The sequence below is a fragment of the Palaemon carinicauda genome, chromosome 44 (genome assembly GCF_036898095.1).
Source record: "Palaemon carinicauda isolate YSFRI2023 chromosome 44, ASM3689809v2, whole genome shotgun sequence".
Classification (NCBI taxonomy): domain Eukaryota; kingdom Metazoa; phylum Arthropoda; class Malacostraca; order Decapoda; family Palaemonidae; genus Palaemon; species Palaemon carinicauda.
Window position 1 is genome coordinate 6,551,882 of NC_090768.1, and position 15,573 is coordinate 6,567,454.

A 15,573-nucleotide genomic window follows, 5' to 3' on the forward strand; every position below is an offset into this window, starting at 1 on the left:
AACAAAATATCAGTTTAGCCTTTTTTTTTTTTTATGGCTAGACAGGTGTTAGGACGAAGACTCCTTTATTATCATTAATATTATTATTACTTGGCAAGCCACAACCGTAGTTGGAAAAGCAAAATGCTGTAAGCCCGAGGGCTCCACAACCCTAGTTGGAAAAGCAAGATGCTGTAAGCCCAAGGGCTTCGCAACCCTAGTTGGAAAGGCAAGATGCTATAAGCTCAAGGGCTTCACAACCCTAGTTGGAAAAGCAAGATGCTATAAGCCCAAGGGCTTCGCAACCCTAGTTGGAAAAGCAAGATGCTGTAAGCCCAAGGGCTCTACAACCCTAGTTGGAAAAGCAAGTTGCTATAAGCCCAAGGGCTTCACAACCCTAGTTGGAAAAGCAAGATGCTATAAGCCCAAGAGCTTCACAACCCTAGTTGGAAAAGCAAGATGCTGTTAGCCCAAGGGCTCCACAACCCTAGTTGGAAAAGCAAGATGTTATAAGCCCAAGGGCTCCACAACTTTAGTTGGAAAAGCAAGATGCTATAAGCCCAAGGGCACCAGCAAGGAAAGGAAATAAGGAAATAAATAAATGATGAGAACAAATTAGCAATAAATTATTCTAAAAACAGTAACAACGTCAAAACAGATATGTCGTATATAAACTATAAAAAGACTTAATGTCAGCCTGTTCAACATAAAAACATTTGCTGCAACTTAGGATATTATCAGGCAATAGAGGGACTTCATACATGTTACGTTAGAAACTTGGAGTTACCAAGGAGATTCTCCAGCCAGGGAACTGGTTTTTTGAAGGAGTAGCCGAGGTAGGCTAATTATAGCTCTGTAGAAACCGGGTCCTTGTAGGAATCAGCGATCCTTTGGAAACTTGTCCCTGTTCGGCGTGTTTCGATTTGTTATACAGCCGATGTCATCAGATTTGAATTGATAAAGACATCAACTTTGATGTCTTTGAAATTATATTTTAGACAGTTCTGTATTGCACAATAAATCTATTCTATAGAAAGGTGTTTTCTGTAGATGTCTTAAGATTATTTTGTATACATTACCAAAATAGAGTTCTATATTGTACACCAACCGTATTTTATAAAAAGGTGTTTTCTGAAGGAAGCCAAAAAAAAAAAAAAAAAATGTGGCATCAGGGTCGTGGTTTTTTTTTTTTTTTTTTTTTTTTTTATAAATTTGAGACGTCGTTAGATTTAAATTGACAAAGACATCAATTTTGATGTCTTCGAAATTATATTTTGGACATTTGATCAAGATAGTGTTCTTTATTGTTCTCTTCATTGTTCACTAAACTTATTCGATAGAAAGGTGTTTTCTGAGGAAAAAAAAAATATCTTCCAATGAGTCCTCTTCGATATTTTTTTCAATTTCTGAAATTATACAGCTGATGTCAGATTTAAATTGATAGAGACATCAATTTTGATGTCTTTGAAATTATATTTTAGACAATATCAAGTTAAGGTTCGTTATTGCTCACTGAACGTATTCTATAAAAACGATTTTTCTGAGGATATCTTTAAGATTATATTGTTTACATTATCAAGATAGAGTTCTTTATTATTCACTAAATCTATTCTATAAAAAGGTGTTTTCTGAGAAGGTTCGTTATTGTTCACTAAACGTATTTTATTGAAAGGTGTATACTGAAAAAAAAAGGTAATTGTTTACAACACCACGCTCTCCATTTACTCCAAAATAATGCAATCCTGCAGTTCTCATCTTCTTGCACAGTAATTAGGTGGTTATTTACATTCTGGGAAAGCAATAATTAGCAAAGTATGCTGAGGATGGGGGAAGGGGTTATGAAAAGAAAATAGCTCGGTTTCCTTACCAAACGACTTCGAACTGACATGTCAATATAGTCAAGCAATCAGAATTCGTGATGCCAGCGTACATAAACAGAAGTTCGTGATGCCAGCGTACATTTGATATACTGTATATTCAAAATATACTTAATAAGAAATTGAGTGATTACTCAAAAGTGTTACTCAAAAGTGTCACTATTTGTAAATTGCATATTTTATGGACACTTTTGAGTAATTCATCCAGGAAAGGAAATATGGAAATAAATAGTTCATGGATATTATTATTATTATTATTATTATTATTATTATTATTATTATTATTATTATCATTATCATTATTTTCTATTAATTATTTTTCATTTATTATTTTTTTTATTGTTTTTTTATTATTTATTATTTATTATTATTTATTCTTTATTATTCATTTTTCATTATTCATTATTCATTATTCTTTATTCTTTATTATTTATTTAACACCGTGTTCTGAAAGGCGAAGAGAGAAATGTAGGGGAAATCTGCCGATAGAGATGGAGATTCCAAAATGTCTCCAGGAATTAGGAAGTCTCCGGAGGGCTCGGGACTCCTATATTGCACCGAAGATGATTATTATTATTTCCATTATTATTATTATTATTATTATCAGTATTATTATTATTATTATTATTATTATTATTATTATTATTATCATTATTGTTATTATTTTTATTATTATTATTATTATCATTATTATTATTATTATCATTATTATTATTATTATTATTATTATTTTTATTTTTATTATTATTATTATTTATTATCATTTAACACCATCTTCTGAATGGAGAGGAGAGAAATGTAGGGGAAATCTACCCATAGAGATGGCGATTCAAAAGTCTCCGAGGGCTCCAGGCTCCTCTATTGCTTCGAAGATTATTATTATTATTCTTATTATTATTATTATTATTATTATTATTATTATTGTTGTTGTTGTTGTTGTTGTTGTTTTTATTATTATTTTTATTTATTAATCAACACCGTATTCTGAATGGAGAGGAGAGAAATGTAGGGGAAGTCTGCCCATAAAGTTGGCGATTCTAAAATGTCTCCAGGAATTTGAAAGTCTACAGAAAGATCGTTTTGTGGCAAAACCCATTTCTTCAAAATAATGCTAGTTCAGATCACTGAATCTGTATTATTGAATATGGCTTTCAAATTGAACGAAGCGATTTCAATGTTTAAGGATATCATCGGAAACAAAGGAGGATTTGTCTGGCCTCAAAATGCAGGATTGGCCCTTCAGGAGCAGACTCTTGCATGTGAGGACATGACGGTAAAACTTCAGGGACAGCTGCGAACTCTTCAGGAGTCGGTGGTTTTCAAATGGTTTTCGTGGGTACTCCCAAAGGCGCTGCGCTTTGAAGACTGCCGTGCAGTCGCCTCTCAGGATGGATTCCTCGGCAGGTGGCTGCAGCGCTGTCCTTGGATAGGGGGCTGGTGGAAAGCCCGCGAGGAACTACAGCGGTGCGAACTTGGATTACACCAGATGGAGAGAGAAGCATTAAGATTCAAAGATGAATTGAAATCAACGTGGTTCGTTGGCAAGCTTCTCTCCGGATTTGACTTTGGAGAAAGGAAGGAAGAAGTCCTTCCGTACGGAAACAACTTTTACATCGGAATGGCCGCTGCTTCCGTCATTTTCGGCGGAATTATGCTGGCTAGAAGGAGGATGGCAGGAGAAGGAGGGAACAACAGCTCTCTGGAAGAATATGTTCCAGAAATGGAACATGGATGCGAAGATCTATTGGACGGAATTGGACTCAAAATGGAAGACGAGGATCGGACTACTCTCTTGGAAAATCTCATGGCTGAAAATGATGAGTTACGAAGACAAATTGAAGGAATGGGGAGATTAGTAGAAATAAAGGAAAATCTGCAAAGTGATTGCAACGAAAAAGACCTACAGATGAAAGAACTTGAAAAATTGATGGAAAATATCAAGAACGAAAATGAAGTACTGAAGAAAGAACAAAATCAGAAAAATGAACTAGTAAATGAATTGAAAAAGGAATTTGGTGAATTAAAGGCAGAAAAAACTAAACTGGAATGTGAATGCGTCGAAAAAGACCTTCAGATGAAGGAACATGAAAATTTGATGGAAAATATCAGAAAGGAAAACGAAGTAGTGATGAAAGAACAAAATCAGAAAAATGAACTAGTAAATGAATTGAAAAATGAAGTAGGTGAACTGAAGGCAGAAAAATCTAAACTGGATTCTGAATGCGTCGAAAAAGACTTTCAAATGAAGGAACATGAAAATTTGATGGAATTTATCAAAAAGGAAAATGAAGTACTGAAGAAAGAACAAAATCAGAAAATGACCTAGTAAACGAATTGAAAAATGAAGTAGGTGAATTGAAGCAGAAAAAACTAAACTGGAATGTGAATGCGTCGAAAAAGACCTTCAGATGAAGGAACATGAAAATTTGATGGAAAATATCAGAAAGGAAAACGAAGTAGTGATGAAAGAACAAAATCAGAAAAATGAACTAGTAAATGAATTGAAAAATGAAGTAGGTGAATTGAAGGCAGAAAAATCTAAACTGGAATGTGAATGCGTCGAAAAAGACCTACAGATGAAAGAACTTGAAAATTTGATGGAATTTATCAAAAAGGAAAATGAAGTACTGAAGACAGAACAAAATCAGAAAAATGAACTAGTAAACGAATTGAAAAATGAAGTAGGTGAACTGAAGGCAGAAAAAACTAAACTAGATTCTGAATGCGTCGAAAAAGACCTTCAGATGAAGGAACATGAAAATTTGATGGAATTTATCAAAAAGGAAAATGAAGTACTGAAGAAAGAACAAAATCAGAAAAATGAACTAGTAAACGAATTGAAAAATGAAGTAGGTGAATTGAAGGCAGAAAGAGAGAAACTTAAAGCTGACTGGACACAAGATTATGAAAAACTGGAATTTTTGTGCAAAATAAAAGACCTTGAGATAATGGAACGAAATATGATAGCAGAGAAGTTTGAAACTGAAAACGAAGAAATTAAAAAGGCGCATATTAAGAACATGGAGCAATTGAATAAACTGAAAAGTGTAGTTTTTGAACTGAAGGCTGAAAAAGAGAAACTGGAAGCTAAATGCGTCGAAAAAGACCTTCAGATGAAGAAACTGAAGAATTGGCTTGAAATCTCAGAAATGAAAATGAGAAATTCAAGACCAATCAAAATGAGAAAACAGAAAACCTAAATAAATTGAAAAGAGAAGTTGTGGGATTGAAGGCAGAAAAAACTAAATTGAAATCGGAATGCTTTGAAAAAGACCTTCAGCTGAAGAAACTGAAAAATTTGCTGGAAGATCTTCGAAATGAAAATGAGAAAGTGAAGACCAATCAAAATGAGGAAATGGAACAACTCAATAAATGGAAACGTGAAGTTGACCAATTGAAGGAAGAAAGAGAGAAACTTAAAGCTGACAGGGCGCAAGATTATGAAAAACTGGAATTTTTGTGCAAAAATAAAAGACCTTGAGATAATGGAACGGAATATGATTGCGGAGAAGTTTCAAACTGAAAAAGAAGAAATGAAGAAGGCGCATATTGACAACATGGAGGAACTGAATAAACTGAAAAGTGTCGTTTGTGAACTGAAGGCAGAAAAGGAGAGGCTGATAGCTGAGAAGGCCGAAGTTCATAGAGCTGAGAATAATGATGAACATAAGAGGAAAAGCTTATTGATGGCTGGCTTATTTACGCAGATGAACAACAGGTACAAAGAGGCAGTAGAAATTTTCACCGAAGCCTTGAGTATGGAGACGCACTACGAAGAAGAAACAGCTCTTCTACGTGTCCTTCGGGCTGAAGCAAACTCAGCCACTGAGAAGCCTCCTCATATGGATATTGTTTTGGACTGTTCAGTGGCTATCGAGAAAGGTCTGGAAGGATGGAAAGCGTACATGTTACGAGGGAGGCACCTCGTCAAACTTGGCATTTTCGACGCGGCCTTGAAGGACTTCGAAACGGTAAAGGTTAAGAAATCAGAGAAATTTCTAAAAATCATTGAAGATGCTGAAGCACTCCAGAAGGAATGGGAAGAAAAGGGTCACTATGAGATTCTGGGTTTGGAACAGACAGCCACAAAGGCAGAAATTATAAGTTCCTTCAGGGACTTGTCTATGAAGTTCCACCCAGACAGGCATCGGGACAAACCCGAATTTCTACAGGAGGCATTCGAGGAGAAGTACAAAAAGGTGGTCAACGCTAAACTTATTCTAGTGGACGAAGAAAACCGAAGAGAATATGATGAAGAGCTACGCCATGAGAAGAAATACGATCACTGGTATCACCGGTATCGTCAGGAGCCAACAAGGCATCAGCCAGGGCAGTGGAACCAACAGCGTTGGCAGTATGATCAAGGACGCCCAAGATGGCAAGAGGATCGTCAGTACAATCAAGGACCAAGAAGGGATCAACATCAACACTATTATTAAGGATGTCGTAATGTGTAAAGGAACGATCATTCAGTTTAGTGCAGTGAACATGAAAAAAAATGAAAATAAAAACGAAAATAAAAAATTAAAAAATCCAAAAAAATAAAAAATAGAAATATATATATATATATATATATATATATATATATATATATATATATATATAGTGGAAAACTATTTTTAGTATAAGTTTCAGTTGAATTTTTCAGTTTGGTGGAGTGAACATGAAAAAAAAATGAAAAAAAAAATCTAGTGGAAAAATCTTTTTAGTATAAGTTCCAGTAAATTTTTTTAGTATATTTTCCAGTTGAATTTTTCAGTTTAGTGCTGTGAACTTAGAAAAAAATAAAAATCCAAAAAAAAAAAAAAAAAAAAAAAAAAAAAATCCCCAAAAAATATATACTGTATATAGTGGAAAAATATTTTTAGTATAAGTTTCAGTTGAGTTTTAGTATAGTTTAGTGAATAAGCTTTTAATGTAAGGCCTTCCAGATGCAAATGGAATATTCTGCAATAAGGATTCAGCAGAGGGAAGAAGTCCCAATTGTTTTGGAATGCACTGTTCCTTGACAAAGATTCACCTGTACTGTTTCTTTGTCAGGTGGACAGATGCAGAAGAAACAAGTGTGACTTCTTTTAGTACGCTGTGTCCCCACAAGAATATTCCATTGTTCTGGAATAGTGGATAAGGATTATGTTTAGGGCAGTAACCAGAAAAAAATAAATAAAAATAAAAAAATGAAAATAAAAAAAAATATTTTTGGTATAAGTTTCAGTTGGACTTTTTAGTATAATTTCAAGTTGAATTTCTCAGTTTACTGCTATGAACTTGAAAAAAGATAAAAATCCCAAAAAATTAAAAAAATTAAAAAGTCCAAAAAGAATAAAAAAAATGAAAAAATAAAAAATATATATATTTATTGGAAAAATATTTTTAGTATAAGTTTCAGTTGAATTTTTTAGTATAAGTTTTAGTTTAATTTTTCAGTTTGGTGCAGTGAACATGAAAAAAAATGAAAAAAAATATATAATGGAAAAATCTTTTTAGTATAAGTTTCAGTTGAATTTTTTAGTATAAGTTTCAGTTGAATTTTTCAGTTTAGTGCTGTGAACCTAGAAAAAAATAAAAATCTCAAAAAATTAAGAAAATTAAAAATCCCCCCAAAAATGAAAAAATAAGAAAATAAAGATATATATATATATATATATATATATATATATATATATATATATATATATATATATATATATATATAGTTGAAAAATATTTTTAGTATAAGTTTCAGTTGAATTTTTAGTATGTTTCAGTTTAATTTTTCAGTTTAGTGCTGTGAACTTTGAAAAAATAAAAAATCCAAAAAAAAAAATAAAAATTACAAATGAAAAAAAATTAAAAGAATTAAAAAATCGTAATATATATATATATATATATATATATATATATATATATATATATATATATATATATATATATATATAGTGGAAAAAACATTTTTAGTGTAAGTTTCAGTTGAGATTTAGTTTAGTTTTAGTTTAGTTTAGTGAATTAGTTTATATGTAAGGCCATCCAGATGCAAATGGAATAATCTACAAGATGAACTCAGCCTAGAGAAGAAGTCCCACTTGTTTTGGAATGCACTGTTCCTTGATAAAGATTCACTTGTACTGTTTCTTTGTCAGGTGGACAGATGCAGAAGAAACAAGTCTGACTTCTTTTAGTACGCTGTGTTCCCTCAAGAAGATTCCATTTTACTGGAATAGTGGATCAGGAATATGTTTGGTGCTGAGAACATAGAATAAAATATGGAGTCTGGCCTTTCAGATACAAAGGAAATAATCTACAAGATGGACTCAGCCTGGAGAAGAAATCCCACTTGTTTTGGAATGCACTGTTCCTTGATAAAGATTCACTTGTACTGTTTCTTTGTCAGGTGGACAGATGCAGAAGAAACAAGTCTGACTTCTTTTAGTACGCTGTGTTCCCTCAAGAAGATTCCATTTTACTGGAATAGTGGATCAGGAATATGTTTGGTGCTGAGAACATAGAATAAAATATGGAGTCTGGCCTTTCAGATACAAAGGAAATAATCTACAAGATGGACTCAGCCTGGAGAAGAAATCCCACTTGTTTTGGAATGCACTGTTCCTTGATAAAGATTCACTTGTACTGTTTCTTTGTCAGGTGGACAGATGCAGAAGAAACAAGTGTGACTTCTTTTAGTACGCTGTGTTCCCTCAAGAAGATTCCATTATACTGGAATAGTGGATCAGGAATATGTTTGGTGCTGAGAACATGGAATAAAATATGGAGTCTGGCCTTTCAGATACAAAGGAAATAATCTACAAAATGGACTCAGCCTAGAGAAGTCCCACTTGTTTTGGAATGCACTGTTCCTTGATAAAGATTCACTTGTACTGTTTCTTTGTCAGGTGGACAGATGCAGAAGAAACAAGTGTGACTTCTTTTAGTACGCTGTGTTCCCTCAAGAAGATTCCATTTTACTGGAATAGTGGATCAGGAATATGTTTGGTGGTGAGAACATAGAATAAAATATGGAGTCCGGCCTTTCAGATACAAAGGAAATAATCTACAAGATGGACTCAGCCTAGAGAAAAAGTCCCACTTGTTTTGGAATGCACTGTTCCTTGATAAAGATTCACTTGTACTGTTTCTTTGTCAGGTGGACAGATGCAGAAGAAACAAGTCTGACTTCTTTTAGTACGCTGTGTTCCCTCAAGAAGATTCCATTTTACTGGGATAGTGGATCAGGAATATGTTTGGTGCTGAGAACATAGAATAAAATATGGAGTCTGGCCTTTCAGATACAAAGGAAATAATCTACAAGATGGACTCAGCCTAGAGAAGAAGTCCCACTTGTTTTGGAATGCACTGTTCCTTGATAAAGATTCACTTGTACTGTTTCTTTGTCAGGTGGACAGATGCAGAAGAAACAAGTCTGACTTCTTTTAGTACGCTGTGTTCCCTCAAGAAGATTCCATTTTACTGGAATAGTGGATCAGGAATATGTTTGGTGCTGAGAACATAGAATAAAATATGGAGTCCGGCATTTCAGATACAAAGGAAATAATCTACAAGATGGACTCAGCCTAGAGAAGAAGTCCCACTTGTTTTGGAATGCACTGTTCCTTGATAAAGATTCACTTGTACTGTTCCTTTGTCAGGTGGACAGATGCAGAAGAAACAAGTGTGACTTCTTTTAGTACGCTGTGTTCCCTCAAGAAGATTCCATTTTACTGGAATAGTGGATCAGGAATATGATTGGTGCTGAGAACATAGAATAAAATATGGAGTCCGGCCTTTCAGATACAAAGGAAATAATCTACAAGATGGACTCAGCAGAGGGAAGACGTCACACTTGTTTTGGAATGCACTGTTCCTTGATAAAGATTCACTTGTACTGTTTCTTTGTCAGGTGGACAGATGCAGAAGAAACAAGTGTGACTTCTTTTAGTACGCTGTGTTCCCTCAAGAAGATTACATTTTACTGGAATAGTGGATCAGGAATATGTTTGGTGCTGAGAACATAGAATAAAATATGGAGTCCGGCCTTTCAGATACAAAGGAAATAATCTACAAAATGGACTCAGCCTAGAGAAGAAGTCCCACTTTTTTTGGAATGCACTGTTCCTTGATAAAGATTCACTTGTACTGTTTCTTTGTCAGGTGGACAGATGCAGAAGAAACAAGTGTGACTTCTTTTAGTACGCTGTGTTCCCTCAAGAAGATTCTATTTTACTGGAATAGTGGATCAGGAATATGTTTGGTGCTGAGAACACAGAATAAAATATGGAGTCCGGCCTTTCAGATACAAAGGAAATAATCTACAAAATGGACTCAGCCTAGAGAAGAAGTCCCACTTGTTTTGTAATGCACTGTTCCTTGATAAAGATTCACTTGTACTGTTTCTTTGTCAGGTGGACAGATGCAGAAGAAACAAGTGTGACTTCTTTTAGTACGCTGTGTTCCCTCAAGAAGTATGTTCGGTTATGAGAAGATAGAATAAAATATTGAGTCCTGCGTTCCAGATGCAAAATAAATAATCTAGAAGATGGGCTCAGCAGAGGGCAGAAGTCCCACATGTTTTGGAATGCACTGTTACTTGACAAAGATTCACTTGTTCTGTTTCTTTATTAAGTGGACAGATGCAGAAGAAACAAGTCTGACTTCCTTTAGAACGCTGAGTCCCCTCAAGTTTCCATTTTACTGGAACAGTGGATCAAAAATATGTCTAAGGCTTTGAACAGGAAAAAAAAATAGAAAATAAAAAAAATATGAAATTTGAAAAATCCCCCAAAAATTAACCCAGCCACCGGGGGGGGGGGGGGGGGAAGCCAGCCTCAACTTGGTGCCGGTCCCAAGCCCGGGTAAATGGGGAGGGTTTGCAGCAGGAAAGGTATCCAGCAATGAAAAATTAGCCAAAGCCAATATGGCCATTGGAGACTGTGAGATTAGAATTAATGTTTGGGCGTTCCCCGTAGGCAACGCATTGTGACCTTGCCTGATCCCTCCGAAAGTTTGGCAAGGGCTACCCAGTCATGGGTGGGCTGGGTTAAAGAGGCAAGCTCAGAGGAAAATATCTGAGGAAAGGATCAGAGTAGCAACTCTGAATGTGGGGACAATGACTGGAAAAGGGCGGGAGCTGGTTGACCTCTTGGAGAGAAGGAAAATTGGAGTGTTGTGTGTGCAGGAGACCAGGTGGAAGGGAAATAAGGTAAGAAAAATAGGCGAAGGTTGTAAATTTTATTACAGTGGAGCAAATATGGAAAGAAGAAATGGTGTAGGAATAATATTATCGAAAGATTTGAAGGAGAGTTGGTTGGAGTGAATAGGAAAAATGACAAAAATTATGAGTTTAAAGCTGGGACTGGGAGCAACAATAGTCAATGTGGTGTGTGCCTATGCCCCGCAAGCTGGATGCACAGAGGAGGAGAAGGATACATTTTGGGAGGAGATGGACCAGGATGTATTTTTTTTCTCCTCTGTACATCCAGCTTGCGGGTCATAGGCACACAACACATTGACTATTGTTGCTCCCAGTCCCAGCTTTAAACTCATAATCATGTCAATTTTCCTGTTCACTTCAACCAACTCTCCTTCAAATCTTTCGATAATAATATTCCTACACCATTTTTTCCTTCCATATTTGATCTACTATAATAAAATTTACAACCTTCGCCTAGTTCTCTTACCTTATTTTCCTTCCCTCTGGTTTCCTGCACACACAGCACTCCAATCTTCCTTCTCTCCATGAGGTCAACCAGCTCCCGCCCTTTTCAAGTCATTGTCCCCACATTCAGAGTTGCTACTCTCATCCTCTCTTCAGATATTTTCCTCTGAGCTTGCCTCTTTAACCCAGCCCACCCATGACTGGGTAGCCCTTGCCGATTTTTCAGAGGGATCAGGTGAGGTCCCAACGCGTCGCCTACGTGGAACGCCCTAGCATTAATTCTAATCTCAAAATCTCCAGTGGCCTTATTGGTTTTGGCTAATTTTTCATGGCCGGATGCCTTTCCTGCCGCCAACCCTCCCCATTTACCCGGGCTTGGGACAAGCCCAATTTTCCAAAATGACTGTAACATATATATATATATATATATATATATATATATATATATATATATATATATATATATATATCCTTACTAGTTTACGCGACCCGTCAAAAATATCTGCAAAGTAATGAGATACATATGCACACACACAGACACACACACACACGTAGCCCCTCTCAGCATGGTATGCCTACTCCGTCTTCACCTACTCAAAGGACTGGAAGAGATCGAGTATTTATGTCTGGCAATGCTGCTGAGCATGACCGAAATGAAGTATATATATATATATATATATATATATATATATATATATATATATTTATATATATATATATATATATTTATATATATATATTATATATATATAATATATATATATATATATATATTATATATATATATTTTATATATATATTATATATATATATATATATATATATACACATACATACACACAATTATTTTCCGACTATGTATGATAAATGAAATAATCCCACACTCTATGAAAAAGGAAATTTAATTTGGGCTTATGAAGGGACCATCTTCCTCTTCAAAAAACAATTAGTTACAAATGTTTAATAAGAGGTACAAAGAGTTTCGTAAGAAATAGAAAACCCGTAACAATCTAAGCACAACGTTCTGGTTGGTTTGTTTACATCGTTTAATAGTTCCTTGACAATAGTTACATTGTTTTTTACAACATTTAAAAACAAATCTAATTTCAAATTACTTTGCTCAATGTTAAAATTCTTAGTATTTTTAATTAAAACAGCGTCAACTAGTTTTCATCTATGTGTATCAGGCATTGATATCAATTTTGTTCATATTCTTAAAATTATTGGATGATATTCCAGTGCCATATGTTTAAAATAACAGCTCTATTCTCATCTCCTCTAATGGAATTTCTACGTTCTCTTTTTCTTCTTTCGAAGTCTACTGACTCTCATATATAAAGTTTATCACACGTTTCACATGGTAATTGATATATACATACTTTATTGGTTGTAGTTTCTTTCTCTGATTTTGTCAACCCTCTTTTGATAGGTTATTTTTGTTTCTATCTATCTATCTATCTTTATCTATATATATACATACATACATACATACATATATATATATATATATATATATATATATATATATATATATATATATATATATATAACCAGACATTTTCTCTTTATTATATAGGGGAGATGATAAAGAATTCTTGTGAACCAGATTTCTTGCTGAAAAATCAGATTCTTGCTACGTTTTCCTCTTATTACTAGCTGTTTCTTCCCTGTTTTGTCTATGGAGAATGGAATGTATTAGAGGCTGAAATAATGCATTCATTTTATCTTTACATTCTTTACTCTTTGAGGTAAATTTTACCAACAGTTTCTTCATTTCGTTGTCTTAAAAAAAAAATTACTTCATGCTGTTACCTAACAATCTTTCATTTAACCAATATTATTGTCCTGCTCACCACATTTCTAATATTTACGGATTCCTCCTGAGGGAAATATTCCTATAAATTGCTAATGTAACCGCAGTTTTTCTCCTAATATCTTAATCCTTTATTTGTGGTTCATCTAATTACATTTTGTGTATTAAATTAACTTTAATCAGTTTTTAAACTAACGCTGATTAAACGATATTTCGATATATGTTTCACTATTATTATTATTATTATTATTATTATTATTATTATTATTATTAAATGCTAAGCAACAACCTAGTTGGAAAAGCAGGATGCTATAAGCCCAGGGCCCCAGCAGGGAAAATAGCCCAGTGAGGACATTCGCACGTTTTTATCCATTGGTTTTTATCTTGCTTTATTACCTCCCCCAACGAAGTCTAGAGGAGGTTATGTTTTCACCCCTGTTTGATTGTGAATAACTTACTGACCACACTTTTACTCATAGATTATTGAAACTTCAAGGGATTAATTATTATGTTCAGACGTGGAAGTGATCCATTTTGAAAGTCTTAGGTCAAAGGTCAAGGTTAAGGTCGAGCCAAGGGTAAACCGAATTATCCCTAACCTTAACCCCAAGTTCACACATGGTTGTCACACAGACTTCAAGTACGCCTACGGCCTAAATTGATTCTGGGAAAGGCAAGCTGATTTCGAGAAATCAGCCATTGTTGAGGTCTGCGCTCCCTTAGTGCTTTTCTAGTTCGTGCTGATATAAGAAAAAGGTTTTTCAGACTTGTTTAACTGCTAAATATTATTTTTATTTTTGACATTCTCACATCTTTATCCTGAAATTTTTATCTTCCCTTATCATTCGTCGATACAAGAAAATGTTAGTTCTGACTTGTTAACTGCTCTCTCTCTCTCTCTCTCTCTCTCTCTCTCTCTCTCTCTCTCTCTCTCTCTCTCTCTCTCTCTATATATATATATATATATTATATATATATATCTATATATATATATATATATATATATATATATATATATATATATATATCTATATATATATACACATTTATATATACATATATAGAGATATATATTATATATACATATAGAGATATATATTATATATACATATATAGAGATATATATTATATATATACATATATAGATATATATTATATATATACTATATATAGAGATATATATTATATATATATACATATTATGTTATATATATTATATATATATATTATATATATATATTATGTTATATATTATATATACATATAAATATACATATATATATGTATATATATTATATATTATATTATATATACATATGCATATGCATATACATATACACACACACATATATATATATATATATATATATATATAATGCATTTATGTGTGCTTGTAGCTTATTGAAATTTACAATCAGTTTCCAACAGAACTCAACTGAACTAATACCTAATATAAATACAGTATATCCATTGCATGTATATTAACAGTAACGCGAATAATTACCACCATGTTATGAATACTAAAAAGTTAATTAAATCAAGTAATACTTTCAGGTAATTATACGAGTCAAATATCCCTTCCAATACCCAATTATCACCAACAACCTTGTTATACGCAATAAAGACCAAAAGATGGCCTGAAGATTCTCCTTGCATTTGTTTTCGAGATCCTAAGTGCATCCTAGCGCGCGAAGGATGCAGCATTCTGATGAGGGGGTAACTTGAAAACAGAGGGGGTAACTTGAAACCGGTTTCAGATTCCCGGGGGGGGGGGGGTAGTTTGAAACCGGTTTCAAGTTACCCCCTCTGTTTTTCAAGTTACCCCCCTCATCAGAATGATAAATAATTCATGTGACATCGCAAATATGTAACATGCATTTATTGTTGGCTTCGCAGCAGTAGGAAAAGTAGTTTAATCTGGTATTTAAGACCAAAAAATTGTGTATTAGTGAATTATATGACACGTTAAAAGTCACAGACTGTAATTCAAGGTTTTGTGATAAAGGCGAGGTAAAATTTTATTTTATTTCTGTTCGTGTGATTGTTGATATTTTCGTATTTAAGACCTAAAGTATCATATAATTCCCTAATTCACAATATTTGAAGTTACAGACTTTCATTTAAGGTTCAGTGATCACGGCGAGGTAAAACTTTATTTTATTTCAGTGTGCGCGTGATTGTCGAGATTTTTTTTTTTAATTTTTAATTAACTGGCCTTATCTTTCAATTAAACACAAACTATGACGCATCTAACTTTATACAAAACAATTTAATTA

General features: G+C 33.7%; 2 protein-coding genes across 2 annotated transcripts; both read left to right on the forward strand.

The window, feature by feature from the left end:
• Positions 1-4,318: 4,318 nt before the first annotated feature.
• LOC137634198 (uncharacterized) lies at positions 4,319-5,056 on the forward strand. Its single transcript, XM_068366469.1, has 2 exons — positions 4,319-4,480; positions 4,673-5,056. The coding sequence occupies exons 1-2, from the start codon at positions 4,319-4,321 to the stop codon at positions 5,054-5,056; spliced, it is 546 nt and encodes a 181-aa protein (XP_068222570.1).
• A 285-nt stretch (positions 5,057-5,341) lies between these two features.
• Positions 5,342-6,295, forward strand: LOC137634199 (dnaJ homolog subfamily C member 7 homolog). The gene has a single exon (XM_068366470.1). It carries the CDS (start codon positions 5,342-5,344, stop codon positions 6,293-6,295), a length of 954 nt encoding a protein of 317 aa, XP_068222571.1.
• Positions 6,296-15,573: the final 9,278 nt, after the last annotated feature.

What these genes read in the sequence shown, in the direction of transcription:
- LOC137634198 (XM_068366469.1), top strand. Translation starts at nt 4,319, where the DNA reads ATGAAAGAACAAAATCAGAAAAATGAACTAGTAAATGAATTGAAAAAT. An exon ending in TTATCAAAAAGGAAAATGAA is followed by an intron (nt 4,481 to 4,672) that starts GTACTGAAGACA and finishes GAACAAAATCAG; the next exon opens with AAAAATGAACTAGTAAACGA.
- LOC137634199 (XM_068366470.1), top strand. Translation starts at nt 5,342, where the DNA reads ATGGAACGGAATATGATTGCGGAGAAGTTTCAAACTGAAAAAGAAGAA.